The sequence below is a fragment of the Octodon degus genome, unplaced genomic scaffold, assembly GCF_000260255.1.
Source record: "Octodon degus isolate 3935 unplaced genomic scaffold, OctDeg1.0 scaffold00020, whole genome shotgun sequence".
NCBI lineage: Eukaryota > Metazoa > Chordata > Mammalia > Rodentia > Octodontidae > Octodon > Octodon degus.
The window spans coordinates 9,310,099-9,337,084 of NW_004524596.1; the positions used below are offsets into that span (position 1 = coordinate 9,310,099).

General features: G+C 41.8%; 1 protein-coding gene across 7 annotated transcripts in view; it reads right to left on the reverse strand.

The window, feature by feature from the left end:
* Slc8a1 (solute carrier family 8 member A1) overlaps nt 1-26,986 on the reverse strand; it is a 401,459-nt gene that overhangs the window by 307,462 nt on the left and 67,011 nt on the right. For 5 of the 7 annotated variants that reach the window (XM_004627644.2, XM_004627647.3, XM_023711223.1 and 2 more), the window contains one exon: nt 4,342-6,174. In XM_004627644.2, the coding sequence (XP_004627701.2) occupies nt 4,342-6,174 (1,833 nt within the window). Of the gene's footprint in view, nt 1-4,341; nt 6,175-26,510; nt 26,535-26,986 lie in introns of those variants that run through there. The other 2 variants (XM_023711225.1, XM_004627638.3) reach the window with 2 other exon arrangements.

A 26,986-nucleotide genomic window follows, 5' to 3' on the forward strand; every position in this document is an offset into this window, starting at 1 on the left:
ATTCATGTCATAAAAATGTAATAGTTTTTAAAAATAATATTAGGTGGACTTATTTACTATATTATGGTGTAGTGAAGAATACCTCGTAAACTGATTTGCCTAAAATGTGTCATGCTTGCAAATTCTCCAGTGTATGTACTGTTTTTTCCTCAACTCTATATTTTAAAAATACAGTGATAAACTTCCATGAGTTTTTAAATTATCTTCCAAAATAATATTACTATGGGTCTGCAATGAGGTAATTAAATTTCAGTGGGCTCTATTAATGAATGAAGCTTAATATTTCCAAAACAGTTAATAGTAGACTTTAGGAAGCCAAAAAAAATTGTAATAATCATTAACAATAAACTAATATCTTTCAAAAATAGTGACTTCAAATTGGTGAATATCACCATCTACCCAACCACAACCAAATTATCATATTTTTATTTACATTTTTTATTAGTCCTTAACATTAGACCAAAATCTCTGTTGAAAAATTTAGATGAGTTGATATGGTTTTAGAGTTTGTAACTGAATGAGTTCATACAACAGAATATGCTAGCTGTTAAATACAACTAATGGGCTTTTACACTGTAATTTTAAAACATTTTTTGAGAATATGTTTTATTAGAGATTACAAGCATCACATATTTATCATCATTTCTAATCAAATACACATTTTGATTTTAGGAAATTTAAATTAAAATAAGTCAATTCATTTATGTAACATTATGAATAAACATGTTTACACATTCTCATGTTATATATTCAGATGACTTTTAACATTAAAAATAATAAAATATTAGAAGTATGTAAAATCTTTACCTATAAAGTAAACTGCTGATGTATTTTTGATAAGAGCTACTAAACATTGGGATAATGACATATTCTATTTTACATTTTCTGTTTTGTCCCACATTTATAAAGATTCTGTATGTTTCCATGTGATTTAAAACTTTATTATTATCATTATCATTGGCCTATGGCTTTAAAATATTTTATTAGAAAAAAGTAGGGTAAAAGAATTACAACTCTCTTACTCTTGAAATTAAAGAATTAATGAAGCTATACAGCATAGTTTTTACTGCTTATCAGATTGGACCCTATTTTTACCATAGTTAATGGAGTCTTAAAACTAGGTAACATTTAAATATAAGATTTTCCACAAATCTATTCTTGGATCCTTGAAAGAAATAATAAATTCTGGCTTTGTACACAGCATTCAACAAATCAAAAAAAAAAAGAAAAATGACATCTCAAAGTACTCAATAAAGTTTAGTTGTGTGAATAGCCCCATCTATGAATTGTAGGTTCTGATGAAAGTAATCTCTCGATTATGTAATCACTCGTAAAGTCAGGTTGAGTCTGGAGATCCAGTTCTATATTATGACAACACACTTTTTACCTTGCTCTGACTCTATAGAGCAGGCCCTGGAAGCAACCATCAGAAGGAAAATGGTCCATTCAAAGAAAGTACTGATTGCTACAGTGCTAAGAGGCCAGGACAACTCTGCACCTCACATTTCAAGAAACTTCATGCTTGAAGTATTGGTGGTTATCTTAAAACTAAGTCCTGGTCACAAAGAAATTTATATAATAATAGAGCTTGTCCATAATAAAACTCTATGCAACCCATATTAAAACTCCTAAAGACTGAAATTCTAGAAAGAAGAGAACTGTATAAATATAATCTCACTCCATTTGTAAATAAAATGTATAGCCAGTAAAAAAAATTTAATAAGGGTTTTATAGAATGAGAGACCAGCAATTGATCTGAAATAAGAACATATTTGCCAAGGTGACACTCATTCTTATCAAGTTTCAGCAATTCTTCCCATTTTTATAAATTTCCAAGAAGTTCTAAATTTTTAAAAACAATGCTAGGCAATATTTCTTCTTTAACAAGCATAAAATCTATTTAATTGCTTAGAGTGTTTTAAATTCAGTCTGGTGGAATAATAATTACATCAAATCACTTTCAGTCTTGTTTTCTCTCTAAACTTTCTTATCTTTTTATGTATTTATACTTTTGGATTTAGTACAGGGTCTACAGGGTCTCACTACGTAGATGGGACTTGTAGTGTTCTGCCTGTGTTCAGTCTCCCAAGAGCTGGGATTACAGGCGTGCACCACCACACACAGTCCCAATCCCATCTCAGCACGCCCTGGGGGCCGGACCAGCACAGCATGTCAGGGATTGAACCCCAGCCACTGCGTCGGCCTAAGCAGGTGCTTTAGTCTGCTGAGCTATTTGGCTGGCCCTCTGGAACCATTTTATCCTTCTATATTATAGCCGAAATAAGGTTATTTATTCCTGTTGGGTGAAAATATTAGACAGCAGAATAGACAGGGTGACCCTGACTCTCAAACAAGTACAGAGCCATTACTATTAAGAGAAAGCAAAGTAAAATTTTCCTAAGACAAAAATCCCAAATCAGGAGCTGAAGAAATAGCTTGGTGGTCTAAGTGCTTGCCTGGCAAGCACAAGGACCCAGGTTCGATCCCCAGTACCTCAGGCTGTGCCGGCCCTGCCCCTGAGTGCACTGAGCCAGCCACTGAAAGCAGGCTGGTGATATACACCTATAATCCCAGCACTGGGGAGGTTGAGGCAGGAAGATCACTATGGTCCTGAGCTGCATAGCAAGACCCTGCACCAAATAAGTAAATCCCAAATCAAACAATTAAGCAAAATAAACACTAACTAGTTACATTTAAGTGATACTTGGGTCAAGAGTCTAAGTTCATTATACTTTCACATGGATTACAAATTCTACCTATTATAGGAAGGCCTAATAATTGAAAAGATTAAAAGTGTAATGGAAAAGAATTCCTAGTTTAGAAATAAAGGTTACCTGTGTGCTAATTTGGGCAAGATCACACCCAAGGCAAGACTTACAGAAACATTCTTGCTACTATCATTCCGTAAAGTAAGAATCCCAACAGACCTCATCTGAAATAAGTAGAACATGAACAACATAAAATACATATTAATCAAAAACTCCGCCCTGCATAACTATACCTGAAAGCAGATACTGTAATCTCTGCTTTGTCAAATTTCACTGTGACATTTTTTTTTCAGTAATGTCTTATCTCTTTCATATAGCATCAAAGTGTAAGGATCCTGGAAGGTACTTTCAAGAAAATGTGCTCATTTTGTCCACCCCCGCCTTTGGATTTGTTATTCTTAGAGAAGTATCATATTTGGGGAGCACACGCCTGCCATTAGGGCGTATCATAAACACTGCTTGGAGATCATGCACAGGCCATTAGAACACAGTACATACCTTGAACTCAAACATTAACCAATTTTAAAACTAACTGAGCTTAATGTATTTTTCTTTAGTGCTTTAATGAACGTAATGATTCACCACAATACCCATACTGTAGTGCAGTTTACTTTGCTGTCTTCCTTTCTTCATCCCCCTTTCCTTTCCTTCTTTCCTTCCTTTCTTACTTCCTTTCTTTCTCCCCCTCCCTTTTCCTTGCTCTCCCTTCTTCTCCCTCACCCTCCCTCCCTCCCTTCCTTCTTTCTTTCCTTGCTTTCCTGTTTGGACACTACCAACTGAGTCCAATTCCCTGGCCTATTCTGGTGAGTTGAGCACAGAGCACTCTGGTAGAAAAGAATGGAGGGGCATTTCTCAATAGCAACTCTCAGCGGACGAATCACTTCATAACGCTTTGTAAATGCCAACCAGAAAAGTAAATTGTTCCCCCTGCTCCTCCTGTGACCTGCTCTTTATCTACGAGTGTGCTTGAACAGAATTCTCTTTCTTTTCCCATCACTACACTGGAAAGTAAAGCCAGATTGAAATTAAATAAAAGCTGTATTAAGTCTTAATTACATATTAGCATGTAAACAGAAACATTCTGGATTGTCAGAAAAGCATAGTGTGAGATAAAAGTCTTGGAAATATTTTCAGTCAGCCTTGTTTTCCACAGCATTCTTTTGGGACTTTCTCAATCTGTGCTCAGAAATAAAGTCAGGGAATCAACTGTCTTGTGTTACACAACCCTATCCCACATATATACACACTATATTATTCAAAATAGGATATAAAATTTTCAGCCAATCTTACATGATCTGTTAAACTGCTGCACTTTCCTGTGGTCTACAACATACATAAGGTGTGTAAAGGACAAAAGGAAAAAACAGAATTTCAGTATCAATTAAGATCTCTCTTTGTAGTCCATATTGATCATTGGCACCCATGCAGGACTTGTATTTTGAAAATGGCCTTACATAGCAACTAGTCAATACCGTGCATTCTATTTAACTTAAAAAATGTTGTCCATAATCTTACATTCATAAAAACACTTGACCACACCCACACACACCCCACACACATTTTAAAAACTTACACAATTTCATCGTTCTGGAATTCGAGCTCTCCGCAAGTGTCCTCGAAGTCCTCCCCGCCGCCTCTGGCAGTCCCTTCGATGGTTTTGTAGGGGACGATAACATTTCCTCGAGCTCCCGAGGTTCTCAACACCTTCACCTCCATGATGCCGATGCTCTCGCTCACGTGGGTCACGGGTTCCTCAAAAGTAAAGATTCCTGCATGGTCATCGTCAAAAATAGTAACAGTGGCAGTGCAGGGGGACCCGAGGCAAGCAAGGGTAGAGACGTGGTTGGCTTCCAGTATGCCATCTTCTGAGGCCTCTGAGGACACTTTGACGTTGCTCAGATGCACCAGGAAGTTTTCGTCCTCCTCGAAGATGTCATCGTCGATGATGCCAACCCTGATTTCCTTCTGAGTCTCTCCAGGCTTAAAGACCACGGTTCCTTCGGTGAACTCATAGTCAGACCCAGCGTTGGCTGTGCCGTCCTCTGTCCTGAAGTCAACAAACACAGTGTTGGTCAAATCGCCACCTCTGCGAATAATGGTCAGGGCCACTGTCCCACAGTTCTCCAGACACTGATATGTCCCTTGTTCAAAGAAGATCTTACTAACGGGGTCATTTTCGGCCATTTCCGTGTTGACCTCGTGCATACTGACCGCCTTCCTTGCTTGGTCGGCTGCGTGCCTCTTCAAGATGTTGCCGGCGCCTGTCATCAGGCGAGTAGCTTGAATTCGGTAAAACGCGCGACTCTTTTGCTGCTGACTCAAGACTTGGTAGTTAGCCAGTTCGATCAATTGCTCTATTTCCTTCTCTGGATGCTTCTGCTTAAGCTCCTTCAGAATCCTGGCCATTTCCCTCCTCGCTTCTTCATCATCTTGGTCCCTCTCATCAACCTCCAGAACCAGAGCGCCATCTAAGAAGTTCTCCACGTGCGAGTTGACTACCTTTCCATCCATTTCGATTTCAGTCTTGGAAGACGGTCTGTCCCCTTCGTGCTCTATGATCATCCCCCTCTGCTTGCCAGCCCGATACCGCTTGTAGACGTACTTATAAAACAGAAGCCTTCTGTCTGCTACCCATGCGAACACGACGCAGATGGGAAAGAAAAAGAACGTGAGCAACCCTTCCCAGACCTCCACCACGCCGGGGGAAATGACAGACAAAATAATGTAAAGCCAGGTGTAGGCAAAGATACTCCAGGCAGCAGTCACAAAGAACACGCGCAGGTGCTTGATCTTCCTTGTCTCTCCGTCGGGGACCACATACACACACAGTGCGATGATGATGAACATGTTGAAGGCAGCGCTTCCCACAATAGTGCTTGGACCGAGGTCTCCTGCGGTGAAGTTGTGGCCACACACTTCAATTACAGAGAGGAGAATCTCAGGGGCAGAAGATCCCAGCGCCATCAAAGTCAGGTTAGACACAGTCTCGTTCCAGATCCTCACGGTTGTCTTGGTGGTTTCTCCATTGGGTTTCTTTATGGTTATTTCTTTTTCTTGGGATGTGATGACTTCTATGGAGGACATGAACCTGTCAGCGATGATAGAGACGCCAAGAAACATGTAGACCATGGCCACAAAATACACAGTTGCTCTCGCAATTTTGTCCCCAAAAGAAGGGTCTTGAGGCTCCCAAATGGGCAAAATCACCCCTTTCTTGCAGTAATAGGAGCCTGTACATTCACCGGTTTCATTTCCTTCTTCCACCATCTCTGTCTCTGCAGTTATATGGTCCACGTGGGAAAGCAGGAGGGCCATCACCGCTAACAGGTGAAATCCCAATGAGAATGGAGGTGAGAGACGGAGTCGCAGCATGTTGTGCAATGAGACCTCCAAACGGCACAACCTACTGGGAAATACAGGATGGGGGAAGGGATAGAAAAAAATCATATTAGAGCCAAATCTGAAGCATAAGTAATCATTAATTTTTATCACTAATGTCCAAAATTTGTATGTGTTCGACCACCACAAAGACCTCTGGTGAATCATTTTTCTAAGAATTAATCAATGATTAAGCAATCCTTTGTAAAATTTATAATTCAGTGTGTCTGTGGATTTCCTACATGTGGTCTCATTCACTGAGCAAACTACAACTGAATTCCAGGAAATGAAAAGTCCTGGTATAACCTGGCCTTACGCATGCTCGTAGGCAGCAAGGAAGAACAACAAAACTTTTGAAGCATTAAATAATTTTTTCCTTACTGCTAAAGTGGGTTTTCTTTTATGTTTTGGTCACTACATTATCTTCAGGAAACTGTTTCACTGACAAAATCATTTTATTAGGTAAGATTCATTCTTTAAAATTCAGACTCTGAAAAAAAGCCCTACCACCACATTGCAATGGCAAATACATCACATTGTATTTCATAGAATCACATTCTAATGATCTAAATGTACTTGAAAACAGGAAAAGCTTCAAGCTGGCCCGCAATCGAACTCAACAGTACCACTTTCTGAGAGGAAAAGTGCTCTGCTGTAATGTCAAATTTCCAAACAGAAAACAGGTTTAGAAGCATAGTTTGATGAGAACACGTTTCTGCCTAACTTTTAGCCACGCGCAAGCTTCCTGATGCATCCTAGTGGGCCACCTGCCTCTTCAAGCATCACCTTCCACATCTATGCATGGAGCCCACTTCAGAATCTGCCAGCTGCCTGCATCAGAAACAAGAGCTAAGCAGGCCTTAGCCAAGCCAGGTGTAATCATCATTACCAGCCAGAAAATGTTCCAACTTCCTGTGAATGTCATACTTTCCATGGTCAATCCAAAAGACACAGTACTTCTGTAGTGGGCTTTAGTGGCCCCAACATGCAGGAGCAATGATTCTATCTAAATCAGCTCCTGTGGAATGACAACACTGCCCACGAAGTATACATAGGTAACAGGGCTGTAAGTGATTAGAGATATGACCACGGGGTCACAGAGTCAAAGAATGATGAGCCAAGTAGGAAGCAGAGACATTGAAACCCCAAATTCATGCCCACCTCAGGCAAAACACAGCTCAGACCTCACGGCAGCTCTGCCTCTTGAGCTGGGGGCATGTGTGGTGTTAAGACCCAGGCATGGCCAGTGAAGAGGGTAAGGTCTATCACTCTCCTCTGAAAGGCTGCAGGGAGGGGCCCACTGTGACTTCTATCTGCAATGGGTGGAAAGGGGTTCTGAGTTAGAACATAGCCTCAGGCCCTGGAAAAACGTTAACAGGGTTAGAGATTGCCATAGTTCCAGGCTGGCTGAGAGCCACTCTTTTACACTTAGGTTCTCTGGCCTGTAATTGCTGCTGATGGCTTATAGTAAAAACTGCACAATGTCCAAGAGGGTCCCCCTACCAGGCATATTCTAATAGACCCTCAGAAATCCTCCCACAGTCACCAGCCTTGTAGACTATCACCACCCAGAGATAAGACTCTGGCATTTTTCCTATAGTAAAGTATCCCCTAAGAGGGTTGCAGTGGTAGACATTCAAGCTAAGTAAAAGGTGGACAATCAGAAGAAACACACTTCTTAAGCACATAGAAGTTCATGGTCAAATTGCCTGCCTAGTGTGGTCACTGCAAAGCTTGGGTGACTCTGGAGATCTCTGATTAAAATCAGGCTACTTCCAACAAGCCTGCAGGAATAGTGGAAGATCTAGTTGTAGCTCCCTTATGCATCCATTTATGTCACAAAAATTTATGTGGGCTTAATATGAATTGCAGAGCGACTTGCTAGGCTCTCTTCCCATCCTGAGAATTCACCAGTGAATAGAAGAAAGTCTCTGTTCTTTCTGGGTGTACAGCCTAGTGAGGGAAAAGCAAACAAAATAATTAAATAGAAATGTCAGCTACTAAACAGTGCTGTCCTGGGGACTGGGCAGATTCAATTTAACAAGGACAGGGTCTCTCTCTCTCTCTCTCTCTCTCTCTCTCTCTCTCTCTCTCTCTCTGTTGCACACATTGCGTGCATGATTTTATATTAGATTGTTAAAGAAACACTCTCTGATAAGGTATCATTTGAGCAGAGTCTTAAGGAAAGCAAAAAAATCAAGCCTTGTAGATATCTTCAAGAAAAGAATTTCAAGCTAGTGCAAAGATCCCAAGGACAATATGCCTGGCATAGTCCAGAACCATAGAGAAATCGAAGGTACAAGAAGGAAATTCAGGGGGAGGACAGAGTTAGGAGTGGGGTACAATGGGAACTGGTCATGAGAGCACTGCAATCAAAGCAAAGTATTGAGCTTTTTTTGGCACTGAGAATCAAACTCAGGAACTTGCATTTGCCAAGAAGGCACTGGACCACTGAGCTATAACCCCAATATCCCCACCTTTTACGAGGGAGGTACTGATTTTCATGGACAGGAAGATAAGAGGCTACAAGAAGTTCTGATCGGAGTGTGATCTTTTCCTTTTAGAAGGGACATGAAATTTCTCTGACAAAACTAAAACAGAAAAAAAGGGGTACAAATGAAGGACCATTTTGTATCTGTATATTCAAAAGTTAAGACAGATATACAGCTACTTTCTCTCAGTTCAATGAATAGAAAGATTTGTTCTAATAGTGTTTGTGGACAGGATATCATGTCTGCATCTTATACTATGAATGACCACTAAGAAGACAACAACATGAAATGTATCAATTATTGAAACTGTCCTACTAATTGGTTTTGAAACTGTCTCACTGCTATTTGTTTCTCAATAAAATTATTTTTTAAAAAAGAGGGGACACGAAGAATCAGATAAATAATACATTGCAGGGGCAAGGGTAGAAACAGGGGAAGCAGCTCTTGCCTATTGTGATAAAATCTTATTTAAAAGTGATCCCAATACCTGACAGGCAGACAAAATGTTATGTCAGACAGGTAACATTTAAAAAGCAAAATATTTTCGGTGATTCTTTTGGAAGATCTACAACTTAAAGTGTCTTGGATGCCTATAAGGATTAGAAAAGTTAAATATACTTAATAAGCAATGGTACTGAAAAGAGATAGTAAGTGCTAAAGAAAGATTCAAACCTGTGTCTGGCTCGAAGACTGAAAAAATGGACCACTGCTTGCAAATTACTGCCAAAATCTTCATTCCACTTTTCATATTTCAGACAAAACGAATTTCCTAAGGGGTATAGTATGTCTGATACACTTACATCTCTTATACCTCATCGATGCTTGCCTACTATGTATTTCCCCATGGTCAAAGTTCACACTCCTCTATACTTTGTTCAAAATCTTTTATGATCTGACCTCTGAATTACAGCATAGAGAAATTCCTTCCACTCACTTAATTAGACAACACTTTCTCATGTCCAGGTTTTGCAGATAATGTTTTATGTTCTTAAAACTATTTTTCTCTTTCACTCTTAAAATCAAGTTTCCAAGAAGAGCCAAACAGCCAATCACAGTCAATTTCCCAAGAAACTAATATTGCATTTTATTCCTTAAAAGTGCTCCTAGTTTCATGATGAACCCATTGAATGTACCAGTTACATCTAGTACTTACAATAACCAGAATGTCTGTGTTACAGAATTCCTAGGGTCATCATTTTCATTATAGTCTTCATAAACAGCACCCCCTTGACTCATGCGGTACACAGCATCCATCAAGACAACTACATAGTAGGCACTCTTTAGCCCATTCTTAAAGTGGTATAACTGAGGCTTAGGTAGGTCAAAGATTTACTGAAAGACATAGAGAATAGACTCCGGAGTTAAGATTCAAAATTCAGGTCTGTTTCCAAGACTGATGTAATTAACTGGTCCATTATGCTGCTCCTGATTAGTAGACACAATAACCTTTGACAATTATTGGACTTTGGCTTGAATTAGCCCTTAAATGCCGGGTCAGGAAGGCCTCGTTAGCAACAGTCTCTTGGAAGGTTTCCAACAGCCTGGCTTTTATTGTATGGATTAGAGACTCAAGTATCAATGACTGAGGCAGCATGAGGGCTAATGTGTGCCTGGAGACAGCTGCCCTATGATCCTTGGCCATAAAGGATCCTTATGATCCTTTAGCAATTGCCTGGCAACCTCTTCCTGTGTGTACTGTCCCAGGGATCTCTTAGGTCAGCCAAGAAAATGTCTTGCCTTCTAGCCCACAGGTTACAGTATGTTTTTAGTCAACATATTGACTAGATTGATCAGTAAAACTCTAAAATCATTCTCAGAGGGAAAAAAGAGGGGCTTTTAAGGTTACCTAAAAATATCATAATTATATTCAAAAAGCAACAACTTTATAACTTGTAAAATCAGTGGACACAAACACTGATGTAACTTATTGGCCCTGACCCAACTGGAAAGAACTCTTCACAATTCATTTTCTTCTTCCTTTATTAAAATTAGTGCCAAATCCAAAGGCTTATGATGATGTGGGATATGTGTTATCTAATGCCAGTTTCTATTTTCTCATTTTGTCTCATTTCTTTCAGGGTCTTTCTCACATCGTCAAATTCATGAAGTTCTCCTTACTCTTCCCCACAGCTCTTCAGATATATATACTTACATAAATATTAAGCAGAAAGATAAGGATAGAGGATATAGATATTTTAGTTTACAGTCTGGCCTTACATTCTGACTTCATCTCCTAAATGCTGGACAAAGAAGCAGGATGATTTTTATGGCAGCTTCAGATCATCTTTGGCCATTGATGGCCTAGAAAGATCAGTTTAGGAATATCCACGTGGTCTATATAAATCTCCAACACAGTAAATGCGAAGAAAACCTGAATTATCTTCTGCTCATTATTTAGTTAAAAAAAAAAAAAAAAAAAAAAAAAACAGCATCAGCCAAGATCCACAGATTAAAAACCTGAGTAGCACTGAGAAAAAATGATAAAAAGACATCCAGCTGTCAGTAATCCAGCTGCCAGTAATCCAGCTGCTAACCCTGCTGAGGGGGGACAGGATGAGTATGTAAGTACTACAACTCTGCTATAAAGAAGGATAAGTTTGAGTCACTTGCAGAAAATGGATTCACATCGAGACCATGATGCTAAGTGAAATAAATCAGACACACAACTTAAATATTGTATGATTTCTCTATATGAGAAACCCAACATATAAATCAAGTAAGAGCAAAACAAAAGATCAATAATAGGAAATAGGGAGATAAATCTTTTCTAAGTGGGAAAAAGACCAAGAGGTGGAGGAAAGTAAAAGAATTAAGATGTGTCATGTACGCGTGCCAACTACTCACAGAGAATGCAATCATTATGCACGACAACAATGCACTAGTAAAATTTTTAAAAAAGAAGAGAAGCACGTACCTGCAAGACAGATGGTTGTAAAGGACTGCCTTTGTAAAGCATAAGAAAGGGCCTACTCAGCAAAGAGGCCTAGAGAGGAGGGAGGCAGCGAACCATCTAGGCCCTGCTGCACACCACGGCCAGTTCTGATTCTCCAGGAGCACCCGACTAACACAGAGAGCACACTGGCCCTGCCGCCTGCCCAGCACAGGGAGCAGCCTGGTCTCCTGCTGCTGGTAGACAGCGGAGGTTATTCCAAGGTTCGCCTTGACTCGCCTTCATGAGGACTCGGGATCCCCTTCCATTTAATTTTTGCTGATGTAAAGCCTCCAAGTTAAACAGCTCATCTCTTTCAAAGGCAACACTACAGCAAGGATGAATCTTTATCTACCACTGAGGCAAGCACTTCCAAATGTTGCTAGATAAAGAGGTGGCACCAGAGACCATCCCACATAACAGGCAAATTACCGTCCGCATCCTGACCTTACACTATCAGACAAAGGCCAGACTTCAGGAAGATCTCAATTTTCATGGTGACTTTGTGCAAAGCTTTCTCAGAACTTTTTAATTTTTTTTTTCCCAAAGAAACAGTTTCCTCTCTCCTGAATGATAAATTGGGACAGATGTACAGGGGACAAGTTATAAGAGGTCATGTGAGATCTGCAAGGCCTTCTGCCTAATCTTACAAGACTGCAGTCAGGGCTCCATTGCATGTCAGAATATAACAATTTCATTTGTTTCAGGAAAAGAAGCAATTAGTAAGAGTCAGTCAAGAAAAGAAAGATCAGGGGGCCAGGGAGATGGCTCAGTGGAATAAGCGCTTCCCTGGCAAGTGCAAGGGCCTGAGTTCAAGCCCTGGTTCTCAAAAAAAATAGAAAAAAAAAAAAAGAAAAAAGAAAGATGGATTTTGGATTCAGGAGAATAAAGAAGTTGTTGGAAATTCACCTGATATCCTGATAGTTCTCTGCCCTACTTTATTTTTCTATATGTCCATGTAGAAAAATGGACTTTCTACTTGTCCATGTTCTCTAATGCATTCAATGGTTGTATTGTCTTTCTCTGACAAGAGAGAAACTATGTAAGGAGGGGCTTCTTTTCTTTTCTTTTTTTTTTTTTCACTGATATTTTCATTTCCTAGAGATTGTAGCACGTGAAAGATTCACGTAAAGATGCTGTGTGAAAAGTATGCTTGTGAATATATAAAATAACTATCAGCGTGTCATGCGCTGACTTGCCCAGTCTCTGGTGCTGGATCAATATTTGAGCTGGACCTAGGCAACTAACTACATTTGAAGGTACTCTATTGTGAAATGGGTTTGCTCTGAAATGAGCAGGGTCAGCATCCTGTTGAAAATCCAGTCCTATCATTGTTAGGTGAAAGAGGAGAAACTTGTCATTTAGGCTCATACAAAGCATTTCCGGTTGTAAAAACTGACCCACAGCACAAAGGTGGGCCTGGAGGCCAGGCTCCTTCTCGGCTGTAGGTTTAGGTCTCCCTACCATAGCCCTGACTTGTGGATTGTTTCTCCTCTGCTGAGAAGGCCTTAAAACTGTGGACCTCCTCCAGGATGCAGACCTACTATTTTTTTTTTTTTCAGAATATAATCAGAAGATATCTTGTCAAACACCAAAAAATCTTCATGATAGTGGCCCTATAAAAAGGAATAAAGCACCAAGAACTCAATTTTAATACCTCTGCATGCTAACGAGAAAGCATAGGCAGAAAAAAAACTGGAAAAGGAAACTATTCTAGTAGAAAGTAAGTTTAAAAAAAAAAAAAAACTCAGACAGAAGGTGTTTTGATAACCTTGGGCTTCATATGAAATCAGGCAGGACTGTCCTTAAAATTATCATGTACCAGGGCCACAAAACAGGGCTTTTAGGTCTCTATTCCGTGACAATAATGACTAATGACAATAAAAACTGAAGTCAATGACTAGGATGCTTTGTCCCAGGTGCTGTGTTAGCCGCTTTGTATTCACTACCCTTGACCTTCTGGAAAATACTGCAAGGAGGTGTGTAGTAGCATTCTCATTTTATAAACTAGGTAAACAAATACCTCATAAGAGCAAGTTAGCTAAAATCACACAAACACAGCACAGACGCAGGATTTCAACCCAGCTATTTCTCATTATACCATCATAATATTAGCTAGTTTATCTCCACTACCAAGGTCAACAAATGCTATGGTTGAGGACAAAGAGCTTTGCATTTATGCACTTAGCACAGAAGAACCTCTACAAAAGCATGCATGGGTTACACGGCCGCTTGAGGGGTGGTGCACATTGCTCACTCTTCCCCGCTCCCTAAGCTTATGCTTTGTAAGCACTCCTGTTCGCCATGTAGCAAGGGAGGATGATCCTTCAAGGCATCACCACCTGAGGTCTGAGGTCTAGAATTATTCCCAAGTCGTGGAACAAACCCAGTTTTTTTTTTTTGTTTGTTTTGTTTTGTTTTGTTTTTCCGATTTGCTCAGAAAGAAGGAAAACACAGAAAGCTGTCATACAGTAAAACAGCAAAAGTAAAATAAAAACAGAGGACTGGATCAAAGGTGGGAGCTGGGGGAAATATAAAATTTGGTCAAAACAAGTAAGTTAATGCATTACTCCTAATGAACTAACATATTTTTCAAGAATCCCAGTGCAAGTGTGGGGCTATAGCTCAGCAGCACAAGCGCATTGCTAAGTGCGAGGCCTCAAGTTCAATCCCTAGTAGCAAAAAAGAAGAATCCCAGTGCAGCTGACAAGTTTACTGTCTTAAACATCAGGATTCTTTCTTAAATTTCAAACTGGTCAGGAATTTTAAAACTCCAAGGATAACACACTGACCTGCCAAGCTTTCCTTAGGCACTTCCCCATGCCAGACACAGTGTTATAAAAATGGGCAGATTACGTCTCTTGAGCAACTCACAAGCCAGTGGGACACTACCACAGGGACAGTCCTCTCCTACCTGGGAGACAGATTTCTTATATTGCTAGGGAAGAAGAGAGATTTTTCCCAGCGTCTTAAGTGCACTGAGCACTGGAATGAATGACCCAGTGCCCTGGTGAACGTTCCTGCACCTGGGGCCTCTATTCACTACAATCAGGGTTTGAAAGACTTTGGCTCATTAGGTGCGCAGTCCCACAGTAGAGAGATTTCAAGTGTAATTCACTCCAAGAGAGGGGAACAGCTCCTCTGTACTTTGTGCCCCTTCCAGGAGGTTCCTGATGGGCACTGCTAACTATTTCAGATAATGTATTCACTGTCAATCCTGAAGAGAAAAAGAAGACTTTCTTTATGTTTGACTGTACACAATTAAAAAGAATTAGGTCATGTGCGTGCTTTTATAACTAGGTGACCCCAAAAAACACTTACTGAATAATATGTTTCCACACCAGCATTTTGACCTTTAATGTTAAGAAATTTGTATATGCAGTATGTTTTGTGTGGGTCCGTGTATGTGTGTGTGTGTGTGCTCGTGCGCGCACCTGCATGTGTGCATGTGTGTGTGTTTCTAGTTCTGGAACAAACAGATTTTTCTTGAATTTGAGGATCTGCTGCACGGCCTCCATAACTGACTCTCTGAGAACAATAAAGACAACTGGCGCACAGTTCCGGAAATTAGTGACTTAATGTTAGTGCCTTAGGATTAGGAAGATGAAGGAGACATGCACAAAGCAGAGGATCAGAAGAATGACAGAAGCTGGAAAGCACTAGAAGGAAGAGGTGACTGCACAAAGGCAGAAAACAAAGCTTCTTCATCCGCAACTGACCTAACTGTCACCTGGGAAACTCAGTAAAGTTAGACACCTGGGCCTTATGATCAGATATGGGACAAGTCTAAAGAAAAACTCCAAATTTCGTGCTCTAACCCCCAGATTGAGTAGTGGGCCTGACACCCTCCTTGAGAAGCACTGGTGTAAAGGGGAGAAGAAGAAAAAGAAAAGAACTAAATAGAGAAGGAAACTGGCTCAAAGGCAGGTGCAAACTTCGCAAGCAACTACCCTGGAGAGCAAGATAAGTATGTACCAGGAGGAAACCAGTGCCTGAATGTAAGAAGACCATGGGGTGGGTCTTCCTAGTGCCAATAATACAGCAGATGGGCTTTTCATCTACCAGATTGAGACTCTAAGAATGGAACATGAACCCCCTTAGTGTGTTAGGAACTTAGGATACTGGAACATAGGGAGGAAAGGCCTTGAAGGGAGGTCCCAGGGACACCAAAGAGGACTCTGAAGCACTCAAGTAGCTCAAGGACACCTGTGTGTCGCTGTGGATGAGTTGTGCTTTCTCTTAGAAGAAACAAGTGAAGACCATGAGGATACTCCATGGTCATGCACCTAAGTCTCAGGATGAACACAAGTCTTCATAAATTTGAGTAGAATCCATGTGCAAGCCCTTTGTAGAAAGAAAAACCATGCAGAAACTTGAGCCCCTGACTGGAATGCTTGGGTGATGAGGAAAACTCTGTTCCCTAAATGACAGCTCCTCTCTACTTTAACTCAAGAGTGAGTCTGATTTGTGCTGTAGTCCCTTTCCTCTTCCTTCTCTGTGTGCCTCTTCAGCCTCGGGGTGTTGAACATAGAATTCAATTTCAAGGTGTGTGATGGGAACACACGAATGACTTTCTCTTTTTTCAACTGTCTCTCACAAGGGAAATGCTGGCTGTGTCAGCAGAGGCTGGTGATTTTCATGAGTATTTTTCCATGAGTCATGAAGCTTCATCCTCAAGTAGAAAGCTTTTCAGGAGCTGGAACCCTATTAACTTGAAGCTTGCAAGACTTTCAGGTTTTCCTGCAGAGTTTCAAATCACAGTCCTTGAAAGAATAAGATGCTCTTGAGAAGAGTGGAAGTAAGAAATAAAAAGATCCAGGAACAGAGTCAAGAGCATAGATGCTTACTTAATGGTCACCCTTCATAAATATTCTGTGCTACAATTTTCTAAAATTGTCAACAAAATCCTAAGCGTCTTGTTTTTGAAACCAAGTGTAAATTCACAGGAACTAGTAAATTTTAAAAAGGGGAAGTAGCAAAGAAACTTGTCAAATCCTATTATTTAGAGAAATAAATACAGTAATGATAATCTATGAAAAATGCATAATTTTCATACAAATTCCCAAGCACTTTGTAAAACATACAGTGTCTCTCTACAGAGGGCTGCTAGTAAATGTGCTCTTCAAACCAGTCCTCCACACCTGTGTTTGAAGACTTGTTTAAACATTAGCTTAAGGGTTATGGCTTTAGTGTGGGCAACTATGGTAGAATTACTGCATTATGGCCATTTTCTTACAAATGAGGATTGCGATGGACAGGCCTTTGTCTGCCACAAAGATAACTCCTGAGCCGGGCCATTGAAAAAGTTACAAACATTCAGTGGAGAAATCAATGCTAATGATGTAATCATTTAATTAAAAAGGGAAGATAATTTCTACCTGTTAAGCCTTTGCTTAAGCAAAGGTTTTCTACAGTATTAACGACTAATAAAAGATCATTTATTCATTCATCCAGCAAATCTATGCCCTGTACACTGAATAAACTTTGAGGATAATGATATGTAGCATATTAATATTATTTTGTCATGAGATTTTATTTTTTCATAAATAAAATTTGTCACCATAAAGAAATGATAGATGTTTGGAAACTAATGATTGATATGTTGAAGCTGACTTAAATATTATACTATATAGACATATATATCATATATGGAAAATTATATGTCAATTCATTACCATGAAAAATTATGCTTTTATGTATCAGTTAAAAATTAATTATAATAAACCAATACCTAACGTCTTTTATGTGTCTGGCAATGTGCAAGCCACAGAGGCTAGAAACAAGAAACAAACAATCTCTCTCTTCATGAAATTTAAGATTTCGCCAAAAGACAGTTGACAGATGTTATAAATTAGTATTTTAGAAAGAATAGTTACTTACTGTTAAATGCTGTCTAGGAAAAACATAATGTTGTAAGAGTACATAATGCAGAACCTGAACTAGGAGACTGTTAGGGCAGGGTCTGCTAAAGAAGCATCTCCCAAGCTAAATTTTTTTCCCATAATTTTATTGATAAACAAATAGCAATGAGACAGTTTCAAATCAAATTAGTAGGACAGTTTCAATAATAACACATTGCATACATTCTTCCTAGTGGTTAATTGCTGTACAAGATGCAGACATGATATCCTATTTACAAACACTATTAGAACAAATCACTCTATTCATTAAGAGAATGTAACTATATATCTATCCTAACCATTCTGAATACACAGATACAAAATGGACATTCATCTGTATTCCTTTTTTTTTGTTAAGTTCTGTTATTTGAATATTATAGGTGTGTAAACTCAGCAAAATATTTTAAAAGAGTCCAGTAGCCCATAATAGTATTGGGTCTTCCACTTGACCGGCAATGTCAGAAATTGTTGACCTGAGTCCCCTACAGCTCAACATGACAGTATGGCTTTACTTCTTATATTTCGTTTTTATACTTTTCTGCTGGATGGTTAAGACCAAGGTAAAGCAAGACCTATGCAACAAGAGTTGTAACTTTTGAGTATGATAAGGTCAGTGAAATCCCCTCAGGATTTATCCTGAAATCCTGTACCTCAGATTGTAGAACCTTGGTCAGTGTCAGCCATGTGGATGAGTCACGGCCATTGCTTGGCCAATGTGCTCTCTGTGAAAGCCTGAGAGAATGTTTTCTCTCCATGTGACTCTCCTGAGGCACACTCTGCATCATTGATCACTTTCCTCTTTGGCCCCATAATCTCCTTGATCAGAAAATTTGGGACACTACTGAGTTACATGACGTTACAGTACAAGTTCTCACATGTCCTGAGTCTTAATCGACCTTGGAAGGCTTGGGTCAAAATGTTGGTCTTCCTTGCAGCCCTCCTTTTTCTCTAATTTTGGTCTGCAAACTTAGGTTGCTAACGATCCAGAACACAAGCTTATTGTTATTACCATACAACTTAGGCTGTTAAGCTTAACCTCACTATCTGTCTGCATATCAAACATTTTAGGCATAACACCGAACAGGTATTTTTCATCAAGTATTGATATGTTGAACTTTAAGTCCCTACAGAATATGACAAAAAAACATTTAAAAATTAGAATATATTTTAAAACATAGGCATAAAGAATTATATACTTCTTATGTTTACACCAAACTAAAATTTAGAAAACACTCCGTGAGAAACCAGGCAAGAGGCGGCTGCCACAGAGCAGGGCCTGAGACTGACACTTTTACCATTGCCCTTGTCTGTCGTGGGACTACTCACAAGTCCAACTTTTTTGATATGTGAGTTATGAGATTATACTTGGAAAATATGGAAAGTAGCATCTGCAATTTGTATGAGGCTTTCCTTTTTGGAAGTCAGAGCTATCCAACTCCAGGTCACTGCTTTCTGCCACACTGCTGGGGACAACATGGTAGACAGAAAGGCCACTGGCCTAGTAGGTCAAAGAAACACGCATTGTTCTCAGACCTACTGGTCAGGTCCACCTTTTCAGATAAGTCACTTCCTTTCTCTCAGATTCATCTACAAAATTTGGGGATTCTGCTCATGACACACAGCAATGACACCCTAATCCTACACTCTTAGATTCAAGATCTTTCATAGCACAATACCTGCTAACCTAAGCTAATAAATGGAAAATGTCCCGACACCTATCCCATTGTCCTTTGTGTGCCTTTATGTCTCCATGACCCATCTCAAATGAAATGTCACACTTCCCCTTGCAAACTTTTTTCAGCGCTAAGGAGACCCTTAAAAATCAACTAGCTGCGCCCCCTCACTTCCCAATAAGGAAACTCAGGCCTGCTGACTGAAGCATCTGAGAAGCCACACATCACGGAATTGACAAAACTAGGTTCTAAAACAAGATCTCTGAGCTTCTCCACCCACTCTTTTTCACACTACACACTACATGGTTGTCATGTGCCCCAACACTACTCCTGTGGCATGCCTGTGTCTGCTGATGCACAGAGTACTTCAGAACTTAGCAAATCATGGTCAATAAACCAAATGTACCTTTTGTATTCTGTGAAAGCCTCATAAATGAAAATGTTTTGCATTTTTAAAGGATTAAAAAAATAAAGTTCATAATGTGAAAGCTAGGGGATGTCTGAATTTCAGTGTCCAAAAATGTTTGATGGAAAACAGACCTGCCCATTCAGTCATGGATTAACTTATTTGCATATTATGCGTGGATTCATTCTTTTTTACAAAAATATAGTGATTGTGCCACAACCTATAGTTCACAAATTAAAAAACATATTTGCTTTATGATCATTTTAACAACAGTTATGCACACACATAATGATCTTTGGCATGTGTCATTTTGAGAATCTTTATTACTTTTTCTTTGCATGACTCTGCTCTACCAATTGGCTTAGTCCTGTGAAGGCATACAGGCAAAACCTGGGTCTGTCTGTCTGTCTGTCTCCCTCTCTCCTTCCCTTCTCTCACTCTCTCTGTCTCTCTCTCTTCTCCCTTCTCAACTTGCTGGTCAAGCCTTACTGAGAACTCACATCACAATTCATTTATTATTTCTCACAAAATGCCCTAAAGTTTTTTACTATTATTATTATATACATTTAATAGATAAGGTTCACTCTGTAGATTGTCAAAGAAAAAAAGTGGGTACATGTGCTTGGGTGAAATGATTTCAGAGTCACAGATCTGATTCTATTTCCCGTTTCTTTCTTATAAAATCACCTAACTTTCTATGGTACCCTTCGCTTAGTGGTAAAAAGCAAAAACAAAACAAAATTAGATGATGCTTGATGCCCCTTCCAGTCCGAGCCATTGTATCATAGAAGACCATTGATGCATACAAGTTCATAAAAAGAACTGCACGTCCAGGAGAAAAACGAACAGAGAGAAGTCATAGAAAAGCCACCCTTGACTGCACCCAGCACCATTCATACATTTCAGCTCGGGGCCATGCATGCCCCAGTATCTGATAGATTATTAAGGAAGAATGATGTGAAACTTCTGAGAGATGCAACTTCTCCAAAATCGGCACAGGCTCCTCGCAGTCGGTGGTCTAACAGTCTACAGAGGAAGTGTGGGTTTGGGTGCAGAGTAAGCAGTCCAGGTTCCTGCGCCTGTGGTTGGGACTGGGAACTTTCTGTGAAGTAAAGAGAAAACCCAAGGGCAGCCCTGAGCTGCTTTAAGGAGAACCAGAAGGAATGAGAAGCTGGGGTGTCTCAAATGAGAAAGCCTCAGGGCCATCAGTGCCAAGGGAAAATAAAAAGCACCCAGAATTATAGTATGGGAGACACAGTCCCCTAAGCTATGGGAGAAACAGGCTAGCAGGTGCCCTGCCCCTTGCTTCAACTCTGACTGTTACAAGGTCTCTCCTCCAAAGTTACACTGCAAGTTCATCTTCCATGTTGGTTTCAAGGGTGAAATCCATCTGTGACGTGATTTATTCTACCATGTGCTCCAGGCCCACAGTGCCTGTGGCACAGTGCTGGCTGGTACACAGAGCAGATCTCAAGAGTCTGAAAATCGTCCTAACATGGCCCCTGGGTTGCTTGTGCCATAAATTACCTGGGGCATTGTTTACATATCTCAATAATGCCAGGCATTGTTTTTCAGATTCTCTTCACTCTGAGAACAAACTCGAATATCCCCACGTCCGTGAAGCCGTGGCTGATGTTCTTTTCCTGCATCTAACTCCTCTAGTACCTTGCTCGGTTGCATTGTGATGATTTATGTCACTCTGCCCTGTTATTTCACATGTAAATGATCTCAATATGACATTTCCAAATCAGAGGACCCTTGTGTAACAAGAGCACAGCCCTTGCATGACATCACACACTGACCACCAGCTACAAACCTATGCACAAGGGTGTAACCTGCATCTTCTTCTTCTTCTTCTTCTGTTTTTTATTGGCGGAACCGGGGATTGAACTCAGGCCCTTGCACTTGCCAGGGAAGCGATTATTCCACTGAGCCACCTTCCCCGCCCCTACCTGCATCTTTAAATTAAGATAATGATACTTCTTGGTAATGTACTAACAAGCATTAAATTAGAAAGCTAGTAGAAAACAACTAGATGAGTCCTTTCTGCACCATGAGAGCTGTCAAACGACTTCTCACTGTCTGCATTCTCTGCAAACCCTGGCACAGGGCCTTTGTACACTGCGTGTGCTCAATGCATGTCACAGTCGGGTTGGTGCAAATTGCTGAATCACCACCTCATCTGACTTAATTTCACAATACAGTCAATGGAAGAAATATTCTGACTTCATATGCAGTGACATCTGCAGGGCAATTTACTCTGCCTTCCTTAAAATTTAAGGTGGACTATCTCACTTATACATATTTTCCCAGGCCCAGCACATGTGCAAGAAACCACTCCTTTAATTTGCTATTATTGCACTACTGTCTTCTAGGCTACCACTATGAATACCGCAAAAACAATCCTGTAGATCTCACTGCAAATTAGAAGCATATTAAGTCACTCAGAAAAATATTTTCATTTTCTAGAAGAATTAAAAAGGCTACATTTCCAATTTTTGCCATGTTTGCTGCCTTGGAGTGAAATATTGGTGTGGACGATTCTCTCTGTCTCTTTGTGATTACTCTCTAGCCCTCCAAGGACAGCCCCATTCTCAGGCCCCCTGCTAGCTACACTTACCCACAGAACAGTCCTGGGAAGGCCCTCACTGGGCAGAAACCTAGCTTTCAACTTCTTTCACTTCCTCTGCAGCTTCCTGTGTGCCAGGACTTTCTCTCTGTTGGTGGATGGAATAAACCAGCCTGAGTTCAAAACTAAACTAAACACATGCCAGAGGTAGCTCTTTCTCATATAATGCCAGTGCATTTTACTAGTGAGCTGCTAGCTGTAATTCCTTTATTCAGGTGAGTGACTTTAGCAGGAATTTATTGGGGAATTTTTGTCCTGTAAAAACAGTGGGTAAATGCCTTGACTCTGGGAATGTGGTGCCCATTTTCCAATCACTTGACAGGCTGCTGCCTATGATCCACTTGCCGTGGGCAACAAAACGTTGTTTTGCTTCGGCTACATTGTCCTTCCACACTTTTTCCTTCCTTATGAAATTGGCTAGAAAGTTTCAGGGAAAGGGAAAATGCAATTTCCTTAATATTTGTCTCTCTGGTCCTTTTTACTTTACTCTGAAGAAGGAAGATGAAACAGCAACTGTAAATGTAGAAATGAAACACTTCAGGTTTAATAGAAAGCCAGGAAAAAGAATCTACAAATAAGATGAGGCTTTAATGACTGTGAGAAACTGTCTTCCCACGCTGAGTCTGTGTACCAGACGAAGGCAACAGCTCTCCCTATTTGTATCCTGAACGACCTTTGATGAAAACATGCCAGTAAGGGTGGGCTGTGTGATTACCCTGTACAACTGAAAACCCAGTGATGGATTAAGTCTTCAAAATATGTACTATGCACACTAATGTACTTTGTAGTGTGTGTGTGTGTGTGTGTGTGTGTGTGTGCATGAGTGTGTGTGTGTGTGTGTGTGTGTGTGTGTGTGTGTGCTTATAAGAGACTGGGAAAACAGAGAGACAGAAGCAGAGACAGAGACAATATATTTCTCTTTGGAAAAGAAAGGAAGTGGAAAATAACCTCTGTGCACTTAATGAGACCCCAAAGGACTCTCTGACTCCAAATCAAAACCTCAAAGGCAAATAATGCCAAAGGCTGACATGCCCAGCGTCTAGCCCATCCCAGTGGGTCAGAAAACACCTGACATTTACTTCCACTAAACCTCAGATACTTCTCCGGGGACCACGGATTCCTTTGTTCACAGACAAATGCAGAAACAGCTAGTTTCACTAACCCACTGGCCTGGTTAGTCACCCCGACGGCTGAGAATTAGAGCTGAAGTGCTAGACAGTCAAGGAGCTGAGAGGGATGCCAGACAACGCTGGAGTCAAGGAAGAGTCAGGGAGAATATCTGCCACAAGAGGGAGCAGTAGAAGTTGGTCAGGTGGGAGAATACTTGGTAGGGGTTAGGATGGAGGGTCCAACTATGAGGTGTAGGAGGTTACCGTGAGTGATTATGAGGAGTGACATTGAAGAATGCTGTAGCAAAAGGCATTTATCTTCTAGAAGAAAGAGAAGGATGAAAGAGGAAGATGATAGCGACAGCATCATGTTAATTCCTAAATTCCTAGCAACTGGCAGGCAACAATTACTTTTTACTCGAAAACAATACATGTACACATGGCAAAATATAAGACAAGCAACATCCTCTTTCCACTGTGCATTTCTTTTTCCAGATTTAACTTCTATTTCACTTTGGCTGGAACTTGTTATTTCCATCTTGTTTCTTACCTACATACTGATTTTCCTATACTTGAGGATACCATGGAAAAATGGCTGGTCAGACTGCAGGGTGAGCTGAAAATCAAATATTAAATCTCCCAATGCCCTTATTTCTAGACAAATGTGTCCACGATTATATTGAATGCTTTGTTTTGCTTCTGCTGTTTTCTATTAACTTGGTTTTTAGAAAGAAATGAGACGGCTGGGTCTAAAGCGCTTTCTCATCATTTATTTTGTCTAGAAACAGATTAAGCATTAAGAGGGGAAGAATGTATGCATCTATTTTGCAAGATAAATAAAAGTTTATTTTTATCTGATAAAATCACATTAAATATAGCTTGTTAAGAAATGCTGAAGCTCTCTTTTGGAATACATCTTTTTTTTTTTTTTTTCAAAACAGCAGGCTTGAGAGAAGAAACAACGTACTTCCTGCAGATTAGTGCTGTAGGTACTAATCAGAGGATACCTCAGCTTATTTTCTAAATATATTTGGGGTTACAGCACCATCCCTGATGTTCTTTCTTTGCCCTTCTCAGTCAGTAAAGGGTTACTTAGCCCTTAATCTAAATCCAAATTGCTAACTAGTTTGGGAAAGTAAAGAGATAGGTAGGTGGATAAATACAAGGCACCACCTTTATATTCTTTTAGTTCATGATTCCTCTCAGTCTTACTAAGCTTCCCACAGAGTAAATTAAGTGTGATCGTCATGGACACTCTTACATCCTCTGAAGCCCCTGCACAGCTCAACAGCAAATAATGATTTACCTCTGCCAGGCACCCCCACCACATACCTTATTTTTTCTATTCTAGGAATGAATCATTCCATTTTTAATAAAGCATAGCAGTTATTTTAAGGGTAAATAAGCAGGGTTCTTTCTATATTAGATGGAAGAAATTGTAGTTAAAAGAGCCCTGAGATCCGAATGAAGCGCTTCAAAGGGACAGAAATTGCTCAAGGGTTAGCATCTAAGAAAACACATCTTGCTTCCCAGTGAAATGATGGGTCCTCCCCCACAGCCTCACTCACAAAGCCTCCCGCTGCCCCTCAAATGGAGCAAGCTGTCTCTTCTCCCTTAGGCTTTCACACCCAGCTCACCTCCCAGGCAAGCAAGTTTGGCCAACCCAGGGAGATAATCCCGAGTAAACCAGGATTGGAAGCAGGGACCTCAACCCAAACATCCCTCTTCGGGCTTTGTTTTCTTCTCTGAAATGAATGAAACATCTAGCTTCATTCTCCTCCCTCCTTTCCTGGCTTGCTGCAGGAGAGCTACAGAAAAGAGGAAGCGTGTGTGTGTACATTTGTGTCGGGAGCACAGGGGCTTTCAGAATTCCTTCCCGTCACCCCCATTTCTCTTGGGAATCCTTCACCTTCCCCTGAAGCCACTCACACAAGCAACACCTTGAAGCAGCTCAGATCAGAAATCTCCACCTACTCAGCCAGCTCCTCCATGAGCCGGAAGCCTGCACTGTCTTCACCACATCTGTCATTTTTTATAAAGCTTCTTCCACTACACCTCCCACTGATATCCTTTTTTCCTCTTTCCAGTCTTTACACCCCCAGCAGGACAAAGTTTGTGTTGTGATATTCACAACCACTAGTGGCTGACTAGCACAGAGGCAGAGGGCGCCTTTAAAGGGCTGGGGAGGGGGTCACATCGAGTGCAAAACGCGACTCTCCTTCCACTGACTACGGAAGACGTGCACACTGCTCTATTCAAAAAATCATCGGTTACATTCGATCACCCCGGTTCCCAGCCCAAGCTCTGCTACTTTGACTGGGGAGGGAAATACGAATTGGCAGCCCAAGCCATTCATCAAGCAGCGACAGAATCATCTAGGGAGGGCGAGGTAAGGAAACAAGAACGCACCTAGGCTGTATTTTATCAACGCATCGCCTGGAAGGGTTTGGTTTTTTAGCCCACTGTCCATAGATAAGACCTCCCCCTTCTTCACGAAGGAGGAGCCAAGGAGGATATCCTCCGCAGCTCCGAACACACACCACTTCCCGCGAGCCGGCACAACCCCTGAGGCGGATAATGCAGCCTCAAAGTTCCCTTGAGATCTCGGGGGGCAGATGCCTGTGTGTGCCCAATCTCCAAGGCTCACCTGCACAGCGGCACCCAAGGACGCGGCCCCGGCCCACTCCCCACCGCCGGTCTTCCCCGTCCGCCCCTCAGCCCGGCCACACCTCCCTCCTCTCCGCAATCCCGGGTGAAGGAGCACCCGGAGCCGCCGGCAAAGAGAGGGCTGGAAAGTGTGGCGGTGGAGAGGAGTCCAGGGATTACCAGAAGGAGGAGGAGGAGGACCAAGGGGTGGGGACGCCCGGGTCCCCAGCAGAGCTGCCTTCGGGTGCACTTAGCTCCCCACGCCCTCCTTGCTGCGAGCCCGGCGCCGCGCTCAGTGCAGCATCCCTGCGTAGCCGCCCTCTCCACCCCTGCGGGCTGCACCGGCCGCTGGACACGCTCACGCCCAGGAGCACCAGCCCGCGACGCGCGGACACCGCGAAATGTGCAGGCTCGCGCGCGAGCACACACACACAGCACACACTCGCGCACACATGAGCACACAGGCAGCGTCCAAAGCCCGGCTAACCCCTGGAAGTGCGGCCGTGTTCACCGCAGGAGGGGTGCAGCTCGCAGTCTCCGCCGGGTCCCGCCCGCCAGCCCGCCCGAGCTAAGCCCCTACCTGCTCGGCGAGCGCGGCTGATTGTCCCCCAGCTCCTCCACGCTCCGGGAACGCGGCGCGCTCGCTCCTTTTAAATCGCTGCCGAGCAGGAAGAGGTTGCTCCCATCTTCCCGGGAAGCACAAAGCAGGCGGCGGCGGCTGCAGCGGCGGGCGGACTCCCGAGCAGCGCGGGCGCTAGCAGGAGCCGGAGCGGGAGCGGAGCGGAGCGGGAGCGGCGGCAGCGACAGCGGTGCGCGCAGGCGGGAGCGGCGGAGGCCGGCGGCGGGGAGGGCCAAGGCCGGGCGGGCGCGCGCTCCGTCCTCCTCCTGCTCCCTCCTCCTGCCTCTTCCTCCTCCTCCTCCTTCCCCTCCTCCCCCTCCCGCTCCCTCCCGCGCACCCCGCCCGCAGCCGCACACCCCTCGCTCTCAAGCGCGCTGGCTGGGCTGCCTTTCGCCGACTCCCGGTCACCGTGACCCTTTGAGCTCCCCTCGGGTGCC